Source organism: Oryctolagus cuniculus, chromosome 3 (assembly GCF_964237555.1).
Source record: "Oryctolagus cuniculus chromosome 3, mOryCun1.1, whole genome shotgun sequence".
Taxonomy (NCBI): domain Eukaryota; kingdom Metazoa; phylum Chordata; class Mammalia; order Lagomorpha; family Leporidae; genus Oryctolagus; species Oryctolagus cuniculus.
In genome coordinates, this window is record NC_091434.1 from 75761570 (window position 1) to 75773938 (window position 12369).

General features: G+C 37.4%; 1 protein-coding gene across 8 annotated transcripts in view; it reads right to left on the minus strand.

Moving 5' to 3' along the window:
- Nucleotides 1–1159: 1159 nt before the first annotated feature.
- CSRNP3 (cysteine and serine rich nuclear protein 3) overlaps nucleotides 1160–12369 on the minus strand; it is a 236277-nt gene continuing 225067 nt past the window's right edge. For all 8 annotated transcript variants that reach the window (XM_051848553.2, XM_008258688.4, XM_051848552.2 and 5 more), the window contains one exon: nucleotides 1160–11644. In XM_051848553.2, coding sequence (XP_051704513.2) covers nucleotides 10589–11644 — 1056 coding nt within the window. In that variant the 3' untranslated portion in view covers nucleotides 1160–10588. The remainder of the gene's footprint in view (nucleotides 11645–12369) is intronic.

Here is a 12369-nt window from a genome sequence, read left to right on the forward strand (position 1 = left end):
TCGAATCCAGATCTTAGAAGTCCTAGTGAGGCATTCAAAAGTTTAGATTTAATTTGGCAGTAAGGAAGGAACTCTACTGAAGATTTTAAGTAAGTGAGTAAGATCAATCTGAGTTTTAGGGTGATCACACTTTCATATTATTAAACTTTCATAAATATAGATCTAGTCTTCAGGTATAAGAAACAAGTTGTTTTAGGACAGTATCTTGCAAATGACAGGACCTTAAGAAGAACGTAGCTTCTTTTCATTCCACTGCCAATAAAAATTAAGTTTTGGCTAAGTCAACTCGGCTAAGTCAACATCTTCAAAGAGATGGGTGGTCCAGTGGTTAGGATGCTGCTTGAGATGCCCACACCACATATTGCAGGGTTTGGGTCCTGGTTCCACTTCCAATTTCAGCATTCCTGGTAATGTGTGCCCTGGAAAGCAGCAGGTGATGGCTCAGGTAGGTGGATCTCTGCCACCCACATGAGAGGCTCAGATTAATTCCCAGTTCCTGGCTTCCACCCAGCCCAGAATTGGCTGTTGCAGAATTTGGGGAGTAAACCAGCAGATGGGTGATTTGGCCATCTTTGAAATAAACAAATAATAATTTAAAATAAAAAGATAAGGAAATACAAGTATCATGGATTTCAAAATTTTTTTGCACCAAAATACTTATCTTTTAATTGCATTTTCCACAGATTTTGTGAAGTACCTTTGTATATTCTGAACATCAAATCACATAGATTCTGCTTTAAGCAAAGGAAAAACAAAAATACTAGTAAGCAGTTGAATTAAAGGATAAGACTTAGAAGAGATCGTATTTGTCTTTGTAAAAATATCCTCCCAGATTTCATTTACATAGAGAGTCCCGGTTGGCTCTCCTGTTTGTTTACGCATCATTACTTGATGAAGGGGTTGAAGAGCTGAGAAAGAAAAGTGTTGCAAGTGTCTCCACTTAGGGATCCATCATAATAAAGTTAGCACATCTTTGAAATGATAATGTAATGAGCCATTCCCAGGAACTGGCTTCACACACAAATTTCAAGAATGTTATCTGCTACACAAGGGAGGGGGGGATCCTTGTGTGTGCTGTGACAAGACAGAATGAGAGACTGCAGCTCAGGATGTAAAAACCAAGGATTTACACAAAATGTAACAAAAATGCAACAGTAGCTACAACTTAGAAACCAGTTTTACTCTGCTGCAAACAAATGGACAAGATATTGTACAGTATATTAAGAAAAAGTACAGCATAATACAAGGGCCACTAATAAAAGAAACTTAAGGGGAGGACTTAAAAATGCTTATTTGTAATATATATATTTACACACTGCAATAAAAAGCCACAATAAATACACAAATTTCCATGTCATTCATAATAAATACTGAAAATATAAATACAGAAGACTATAGCTAAAATGAATAAATTATTACAACATAAGGTCCAGGTTAAGTTCTGTTGAATATTATTGTAGCTTATTTCATATACCCTTTGGCATCTTTGATGTTATAACTTACACACAAGAGAAATCAATCTAGAAAGTGTTCTACACGCAACATGACATCTGAGTGTAAAATGACTGTATGTATGTACTGTAGTTTAATTTTCTTCTTCAAACATTTGTAAGTCATTTGGTTGAATATAACTGTAATAAAATGTCTATTGAATTACAGTTGATATTGAATAAAGGTAATAATAAAAATCAGTTGAAAGATAAAACCAATCATTCTGTCAAAAACACAATGCAGTAGCTTTTCCGAGTTTTTAAAGATACTTTTTTTTTGTTTTTGCTAGCGACAAACAAACAAAAACACAGAATAAAAACAGATACTCCCAAAAGACTTCCCTTGCGTAAGGACCATTCCTAGTGTTTGAATGGCTCAACATAGAAGGATGACATTCGAATTCTCTGGATCATTTATTCTACCAATACATTCAGATCACCAGATTTCACCATGATTTGCAAATGTACCAAATTTCTATGGAAGCTGGAATGTGGAGACACAGATGATGTTTTAAGACTATGATCAAGGTAATGGTAATGAAAAATGTGATATTTATCTAAGCAACCAATTATACATATATCCTTTTGATGGGGAAAAATGTGATTTTGATTAATGTCAAATGACCTTTCCTATCAAATTGATATACCCTGTGACACTGAGGGGAAACACATTGAAATAACAAAGTGCCATTTTATGCATTAACAGGCATTAACCAGTACATATGTATTAATAGTTCTATCTTAAGAGGCTATTACACCAGAAATGCAATAAACTGAAAAGAAAGCAGATCAACTTTACTAAGACACAATAAAGGCTGAGGTTCTTAGGAACAGAGTTGTAATCTACAGGTTTAAAATATTTTTTTACTAGTTATGTACTGTAAATGTCTAGCATTTATTATACATCAAACACTTTTGAAACATGTTTCACAAACTACACCTCAGACTTATTTCCATAGAGGTGGCTACAGTCAATTAAAACATGGGCCAAATTGTATTACATTCTTTACATGAGCATTCTACAGCATTTATTTTTCAAACAAAAAGGATCATTTCCCCCTAGTGGTATTTGTGGGGAGTAGCCACACTGATGTGGCTGTCATTTCACAACAGCGTTGGCGTTGGGGAAATAAACAGCTGCACCTAGATTGAAACAAATCCTGTGGAGAACGAAAACATTGATTTCAGGTATGCTCCTCATCTTCTGGCTCATTCTGCCTTGGAGTCAAGTCAACTCCAAGGAAACAGGAAAAGCTTTGAAAGCTGCAGGTAGTGCTTGGGTCAGGTGATTAGAAACAATAAAAAATATCACCATCATCCAAGACTATTTTTGTTTCAGGCCTTAACAAGATGACAACTTTTCGATCATTTTCCTGATCCTTGAGAAAGCAATCAGCCAATGTCCGAGTAACATGTGGACAAAGGCTGGGGCCCTCTGCAGTCATTTTATTCCACATTAGTATCTGCACAGCTAATCTCATCTTCCCCAGAAGGAGTGGAAAGAGTTCAGATTCTTATTTGTCATTTTAGAAAAAAGATAGATTGGTGAGGAGATATTTAGAAGCAACATTGAAGAACATGTTTACTTTGTGTAACTGTAACTTCTGAGAAGATTGAACACTTGAAAAGTTGAGTGTCTTGATCCTACTTTTGATGTTTGTCACTGGGATCCGAAACAGTCACTTGTCTGTTATTACCTCCTGACATAACAGCAATGAAAAACAAAAACTAACTATGGCTGTATTTGTCAAAAATAGGTCATGTTATGGAGCACTGTCTCAGTACTCACATCTTTCTTTACAAATCTAATTTCTTCGGATACTTCTGGAATCACTAAATATAATAGCCAAGGTAGGGGAAAACCCACTCCAAAACTTCAGTACAATGGCCCAAATTGCTATAACCATTGCCCAGTGCCTCTCTCATATAGACTGGCCAAGACTTTTTCTCATTGTGAGAAGACCTGAGAGAGCTACATTGTGTTGCCAAGGAAACAACCTTCCCTAGAGATGTGAAGAATAGATGGGTCTCTATCCTGTTGGGCATGTCTGAGTGACAGTCCTCCCTGGAGGTAGATGGATGAGCCTCATGACCCCTGGAGTACTCTCTGAGTCTCAGGACTATAAAAATTGAAGGATACAGAAGAATCTCAAACTTCCCTTTATTCACACACAGTTGGCAATTGTGAGTGTCTCTGAAATGATTAAAGTGCTCTGAGAGAAGCGGTTGGCATGACGGGTACCTAATGAATCAGCATTCAGCCAGTAACCTTTGACAGCAGATCCTATTTGATGCTGCTACAAACAAAATGACTTTGCCAAGTACTAAATCTTAAAATCTATCAAGCTGCAATTTCATCTGGGTACCATGAAATCACTCAAAGATTAATCGAATTTTAAGAAGACAACAATTTCTTTCCTGTGTTTCAATATTTCAGTTTCTCCTTTTTAGAAGAATTTGGATTTGGATTTTATTATTTCCTTTTCTTTCTTTGAATTTGTTTTGAAGATAGATGGCTCTTTTAATGGCTAGTGGGGGAAACCGGGTTGAGAACATGGAAAAGAAAGGCAAAATAAATTGGATAAAATGTGCTACAAAATTAGAATTTTCAAATTCTGTGTTTTTCCCCCCAATACTTTGTCTATGTAGAGACAACAGCAAAACCACATTATGAGACCTTGCCCCAGACCTCGCCCCAGACCTCCCAAGCAAGGAGTAGGGAGCCTTACCCAGTGTGGCAGAAGAAAGTGATGAAGATCTCTGGGACAGAAGCACCTAGATCATTTTTAAACACAGATTTCCTAAGTCAAATTTCTTTCAAATACTTATTAATAAATAACATTTAAGATAACCCTAAGACTGCTAAAACTATTGAGAGAAGGGCAACAGAGAAAGAAAAAAAGTTATGTAACAATGAATTTACTCCAAAATTACAACAGAGAGCAATCAATTAGGTCATATAAATTAACTTAGATAAGGGCAAGGCTAATTTCTGCCATAAATTTGCCTTATCTTAAGTCTTTTTAAATCAATATATGTTGTCTTTAAAATATTTAAATGTTCTCACATGTCACTGAAGTGAGTTATTGGACTGACTTGCTTATCACCATGGAAATGAATGAGTAATGCGAAGAGAGAAATTACATCATTAGCATATCGAATGCAGATTGTCCAAAATACTATTCTATCTATCATATTCCTTTGAAACTTCAGTTCTACAGAAACTTTTGTGAAATATGAAATAAAATGACACTGCAGAGATGACTTGTTTTGAATTACATTTAAGTGAAAAGGATCAAATAAAACGCAATTACCCTTTATAAGAAAATAGACACCAGCATGACTTAAATCTTTGAGTTACTTCATTCTCCATAGCTGCAATAAGTATTTGTATTTATTAAAACTCCAAGCAATCTGCTAATAAAATTTTCAAAAATCTACATAAAAAATGAACTGAAAAGACACCAGTTTAGGCTTTGAATATGGTTATGTACAATCTCCGGCCTGCCACCCCCTGTATCTCAGGCATCATTCTCAGAATCTGAAACTCAGTGCTGGCCAGACTGCATGTAGTTAGTAAAACCCAAGGGATAACAAGTGTGGATTTTTTTTGTGATAATAAAGAAATAAACAGAGATAGAGACACATACACTCCCTGTCTCTTGCCTCGTGATATCATGTGGTACTTTGGACTCAGCCAGCAAGAAGTTCATCACCAGAACTGAGACAATGCCAGGGCCATGCCCTTGAATCTGCAAACCCATGAGTTAAATAAATCTGTTCCTTTATATGTTTTTAAAAAGGGAAAGCATAAAATAGAACTCTTGGATGATTTAGAAAGTGGGTCTATCTTGAAAAGCCAGGAGAGGAGTCTAGGTAAGCTTAGTAGTGACTGTTGTAATGAGTCACATAATGTGTAGATTTGGTAGCAAAATATGAAAGAGCTCTTTTATTTCTGTATTCCTTACTTTTGATAACAATGCAAGTCATTTGTCAGTCATTTTACTATAAAACACATTTGCATTTCTTTAAAGATAGTTACTTTAAATGCTGTAAGTCTGTTTTTGTTTTCTAAAGCATCACATGCCCTAGAGATAGTAAAATGTAACTGATGTGAATGTTGGCCAGGAGATGTGGGCACCAGCTGGGCTGTGAGTGTGTCCGTGCTGGAACTGCCCCTTCTGGGTTTCAGGGTGCCATATGTGAACTTGGTGGTTTAATAAGACCTAGCTTAGCTCTGCTGGAACGCTTTCATAGTTCCCAGGAGACACTGCCACTTATTAAGCTTATTCTCCACCTTCACCCACACCCTGATGCTGCTATATTTCTAGTGAGTTTTCAAATTGCTGGCATTCAGTCAATTAAGCCAATTAGATTCTTTAATGTTACAGAAAACATCTGATGAGCTGTGCTATTTGAACAAAACTGTGGCATTTGGTTTAGGCATTTAAGTTACTCCAGCACAAGTTAGCAGATCTCAGAAAAAGAATGGAATCAGGTGTTGAAGTTTTAAATTAGAACTAAGAATGATTGAGGTTTCAAGCTTTTGGTGCTGGTTGTGGTAAAGATAGAAGACAGAGTTTCAAAATAGTCAAATCTTGCCTTTGACAGCCTAAAAGTGCTTCCTCTGTGTTTTACACATTGACCATAATGACACTGTAAATTTTTTTCTAAAGAGAATAACAAGCAGATGCAATTTTAAGGTGAAACTTTAACTTATATTTGCAGAAATAGAAGGCTCTATGGCAAGTTTTAAAAAGTCTCTTGTTGACTTCTGAGGATGACACTTTTCTAATGACTAATTTGGTGGTTTATAACTCCAGCTAAAAGTGAGAGGAACTAATGACCTCTATTTTCCACATTCTGCTAGGCGATGCCTTTGGAACTTGGAAGAGGATTTTGCTATTTTGCTAGGCTATTAATTAATAGAAAGAAAAGTGATTATTTTCCACAGTTGTTTCAAAAGTTCTCTTAACTTATTTCCTGCATTATGCATGAATCAAACCCACTTTGGTCTGGTAAGCATTTGCTGATATAAATTTAGCATTACTTATGTAGGTTCAACATTGAAGAAAGTTAGCTGAAAGTCTCTTTTTCACTTGTTTCAGTCTTAGCTGAGCTTTGAGTGAATTCTGTCATTTAAGATGAGGGAAGAAGGAAGAAGGAGGATTCAGTGAGTTTCGTTAGTTTAGGGAAAAGAAGCATCCTTTTAATTGCAGCTTGCATATAATTAGACAATAATCTATGTCATGTTATAAAATCATAGATTAAAGGACATGAATAAGCTTGATTATTTCATGCGACCCTGCATCATCATCATCATCAATCATCATTGTCACCTCTTAGACTTGGGAATGTTTCATCTTATACTTTTTACTACCCAAAGCAATTGCTACAACATAGCAGGTGTTCAATAAATATCATGGAAAGAAAGAATTTATACTCAATAAATTTTGACTATCAAGACCAAAAGGATATAAATTTGTACAACAATATAAAATTTTTAAGCCAAAGAATAAATGATAGAGCAATTTATGGAAATAAATCACAATATATTTGCCATTAGGCAAAGACCTTTGCCTAGAACTCATCTGTCAGAGTATAAAATTTTAAAGAACATAATCACTTAACAAAATCTCTACTTCTTCATTAATTCATAGCCAGTGTTTCTCGAACTTGCAGTTTTATTTGAGTGAGAACAGTACTGCTGTACCAGACATGATTATCAAGATTTTAACAGTTGATAATGTGGCTGGAACACTGGGAAAAATACACAAAAAGAGACTGGCTTTCAAAAAGTAGCTATATTATTCAATCAACCAAAAGACATGTGACAAGTGGAGTTTTATCTATGTCTTAATAATTGATGATCAAAATATTGGTGGTGGGGGGACTTAAGTAAAACTCTTTCATTGACTTCTTCCTCTCAAAGGAAATCAAGAATGACAAAGGAGACGAAAGCTGCTCCAGCCACTTGACTTGCAAATCAATTTGACCAGAATTATAACTGAGAATTAAGCCCCATTTATAGGTATGGGGCTGGTGCTAAAACAGCAGAAACTGGAACACACTAAGCTTTGCAATTGACATTGAATTACTAAAATGTTGTGTCAAAAAACTATAATTTGGTTAGTTAAATTACGGGGGCACCGCAACAGCTGCAAGTCAGGATATTGTGTTTTGGTGTAAAGGTCGGAAGTACCCCAACTACCTGCATCTAGCCTGATCCCCCTTTTTAAAAGCTTAGAGTAACTGTAGCACTTTCCTGTCATGTGGGCAGTTTTTGTTGAATACAGGGGCTATTACTGGGGAAAAAAAAGTCAGATGGAACATTGTGCTATCTTAGCTTTTCTGGGAAAGGAAGTAGCAATGAAATGATCCTATCATTAGTATTATTTGCAACTTTGACTCAGTATTTTCAAACTACAGCTTCAAAAATTATCCTCTTTTCTAGATCACACTTTTAGATCATAAAACCCAACCAGATACTAGGGGAGGAAAAGGTCAGTATTCATTACTAGTCAATAACTAAAATCTATCATTCTCTACTTTAGTGTGCACATATTTGTGTGTGCATGTGTGTGTGTGTGTGTGTGTGTGAGTTTTTAAAATATGTAGCTTACATATGTAATTCGTAGGAAATGTTTAGGAGTTACAAAGGTATATGACACTTTGGAATGAAAGTTTTATGGTTGGAAGGTTAATTCTTAGCAGGGCAGTGACTTTCTACCCAGTAAGACAGAAAGGTGGGGCAAGGAAAGCTCTGTTTTTAAAGCATCTTTTCGGGAAAAAATGTTATATTACAGAAACCTGGCCAAACAAAAAAGTAGGCTTCAAACCTTCTTGAGAAAATAAAGCTGAACTAAAATTAAAGTATCGATTCAGAAACTGGACTGTCATTCTATCCGTCAGCTCTGTCCCAGCTGGAGTTGGCTCCACCCCACTCTCTACACTAGGTGTTCCAATAATAACCTCAAAGTGTTTCCCATGTAGATCTCCCAGAGCTTTTAAGGGTCCAGCAAATACGGAACATGTGATTCTTTCCTACGCTTGCATCAACCGACAATAGCCGCTTGTCATTTTCCTTTGGGGCCTGTGTTCTTTAGACTGTATTGGCTGAGAAAATTTTTTTGAACATCTACTACTAAATACCGTAACTTTACAAACACCCCAGCAAACACTACCAAGATTTGAGAATAACTCCATTTAGTCTGAAGAGTGGATCATTCAAAAGGAACTATCCTAGTTATGAGTACCGACATAAAGATAAACCAAAAGCTTTTTTAATGTTAGTATGAATTGCCATAAATTCAGCTGAGTGGTGGGCTAGAGAAGGAATAGGAACCAACTGCACCATGGAAGAGCTGCCAAGTAAACATGTTTTCCTCAAATCAAGTTTTTGTAGGAACTTTTCCATTGGAGACCTTTCTCTAGATCAAGCATTTTTAAGTTCAATTAAATAAAATAGCATTTTTGAAAAGAACTGAGATCTACAGTACATTTATATCCATATTTCTAAATACTCATCTAAAAGACATAAAAAAATGAGTAGCTATGCAGTCACTGAGTAGCAACGTGTGTCCACATTTCTAATTATCATAAAACACTTGAAATGACATAACAATAGAAGATCAAAATGTGAAACAGGTTTAGCATAGTCATATTGCATTATAAAATGGTAGAGCACACTATTAAGTTACCTAAACTAATTTAAAGAAGTCCTCTGATGAACCAAATATGGATAATCTGAAGGTGGGGAGTGCATGTTTTATTTCTATCTGTTCCCTTTCAAAAGAGAACATGAGGTAATTAGAAAGTATGCAATGCATTCTGGATTTTTCTGCTAATTGTCCCAGGCAAGACAAATCAAAATGCTTCTGAAAAGTAAGGCCTACTTGAGCATTTGGGTGGAGGCCTCCCCTTCAATCAGCTCATCGCTAAGTGGCAATCTCATTACACACGTGTTTTGTGTGGACGGGTTGATCAGGCTGGAGCAAGGACTACATGCTCAGGGTGTGTCTCTGACATGTTTCCTCAGCCTCCTCTGCACGTACTCAGGTCCTCAGAGTGGCAAAAGAAAACAGGTCATTTTTCCTCCGTGGGATCATATATTAAATGTGTGAACCTTACAATAGTTACAGATCTTTTTAAAAAGTATTTAAAAATTTTTTCATCTCAAAGTGTTGTCAGTCCCCACCCCACACGAGGTACCGTGAAGGGGCACTAAAGTGCATTTTGATGGAGGGGGTAGAGCTTAAAGGTGCTGTCCAAGGTAAGAACCGAGATGCTGCTGTTTACAAAAGAAAGGCAATTCCTTCTACCTCCATCTCTGGAGTCCACTGAGGGAGGGCAGTGAAGAAGGCCCTCGCCAGAGGATTGTCCTAAGTCTTAACTTTAGAGAAAACTGTGTAAGGACCTGCACATATAGACTCATTTATTTGTCCAAACTAGCAAAAATAGGCCTATTTCACCCTTAGGAAAGTATTTGCAAATCTGATCAGTGATGATCATAAAAACGTGAATGGATTGAGATGCAATCCAAGTGGGCATGCTCTTGTGGTCCTGGCTATGCATCTTCAGTTTGGATGAACATGCTGCTGTTCATAAAAACGTGACTTCTAAACTACCATAAATAAAATACACATGGGACAATTAAATCTTTGTCTTATAATAATTACTTTTACATTAAAAAGTCCCCATCATCTTCAGATATATCGAAAATTAGGACTCTAAATCATATTTCCCAGTCTTAGATAACAATCTTGCACAGGCCCGATAATCCAAAACTTGGAGCTCTGATCTACACAGCTTGGCAGGTTTCACACAGTTTGACAGAGAGGCAACTGTGAGATATGCATTTTTAAAATTTAGCATTTTCTATCAAAACAGTCTGAAATCTTTTAAAATCCTTATAGAGACTGTATTTGTGCAATGCCACAGTCATGTAGCTAGAAAGGAGAAAACAAAATACAGTCTGGAAGATGAACCACAGTCCAAGTTTTCTTGGTCTTCAGTAAAAACAATATTGAGCCCAGGAAGTCCAATTCAATTCAGTGCTTTAAATAGGAGAAGATCTGGTCCTAGAATAGTTTCAGCTACTACACAGGGACAGTCTCAACCACGGGTGACTTGATGCATTCTTCGTGCAATCTGCTCTTTTCGGCAAGGCTCAAAGAATTTTCAGCAGGGTGCTCTGAAATGTGACTGTCACCATTCAACGTAGAGACAAACCCTTCCTGGGAGGGGCCTTTCAAGTATGAGTGAAATTCCACTTGAGGATGATTGGACCTGTGTTCGGGATATAAGCTATTACAGGGCACGCCGCTATCATTTTCAGAAGAGGAGCAGCAAACAATCACAGACGGGTTGGCAGCTGGGAAGTGGGAGGCCCCATAGGCCTCTTCTGCTTGACGGGCATAGTCAACGAATTGCTCTGGGGTCATTGTGTAAGGCACCAGCGAGAGGGTACCATTTTTGACAGTATCTCTTTCAGAGTAGTTCTCAGAGATCTGGTTAGGAGTTCCTGGAATGTGGCTATCTATTTGGTAATACAGAGTCGAAGAATTGGCATAAAAAGAAGTGTTTTTTGCGTGGCTTTCATGAACAGCAGTGCCATCAGAATAACAAAGAACTGAAGGAAGAGGGACAACCTCTGCATGGGTGCCCAGACCTTCCACAAAGCTGTCTCCCTTGTCATCATCATCCTCTTCCTCTTCTTCCTCCTCCTCTTCTTCCTCCTCTTCCTCCTCGTCTGACTCACTAGGTGCCAGACTTTGCGTGCTAGAATCGGTGACTCCACTGCAAAAGCTGCTCCCGTCCTCCTCCTCTTCTTCCTCCTCTCCTTGGCAATCTAATTCCTCAGCAGACTGCAGGTGCAGTACTGCAGCCTGGGGCTCAGTTTCAATCTCAAAATTGTCTGCAATAGAATATTCTACAGAGTGGGCGACTGGGCCCATGGAACTACTGTGAGCACTTATCTCACCGTGGCAGCCGTTCAGCGTGGGGATTTGCTGTTCTCGGTTTTTCTCCAGTTCAAGTTTCATTATTGTGTGCAAAAAGTGAGTCCGGACACGGATAGGATTAAATTCAATTCTACCTGCTGTGTTACTACATCCTTCTTTAGTGCAGCCACACGGGAAAGACATACGATCCACCTTGGGAGGAAGAACAGAGATTAGCACCATGGAACTATTACAAACCAAATAAAAATCCAGTACCTTTCAACAACCCCTTTGAATTAGGTAATCCACTTATGCCAGAGCAAATGACAATCAAACTGCAAATAGGACTGCAAAGGGGAAGTGAAGGTTTAAAACATAAGACTTAACTAGTTTTCAAGCCTAAACTCAAAGTGAAAATGGGCTTTATGGGGGTAAGTGGATATTTTCAGTTCATTGATCCCTGCTGGTGCTTTTTTCCTTTCTCCATTTTCCATTTTTCTTTTCTCCCCAGGCCTTTAATTTTGTTTCCATTTTGCAGTGCTTCTGTTTTTTCTACATGCTCCTTTTCTTCTGCTTTATTTTGTTATTTTATTTCAGTATTTTTAGCTGGCACATAGTAATTTATGGGATACAGTGTGGCATTTCGATACACAACACATTGTAAAATGATTGGGTCAGGGTCATGGGCAGATATCACCTCATATGTGATTTGTACTGAGAACATTCAAAACCTCCTCTACTAGCCTTTGTGAAATATTGAATTAACTGCTTTCAGCCATAATTATCCTACTGTGCTATAGAACACCACAAGTTGTTCCACCTATCCAGTGGTACCCTTGCACATACTAGCCATCCTTTCAACATCTGTGCTTCCTGGTCACCAAGTGTTCTCTGCTCCTGTGAGATCAGCTTTTAGCTTCCACATATAAATGAGACTA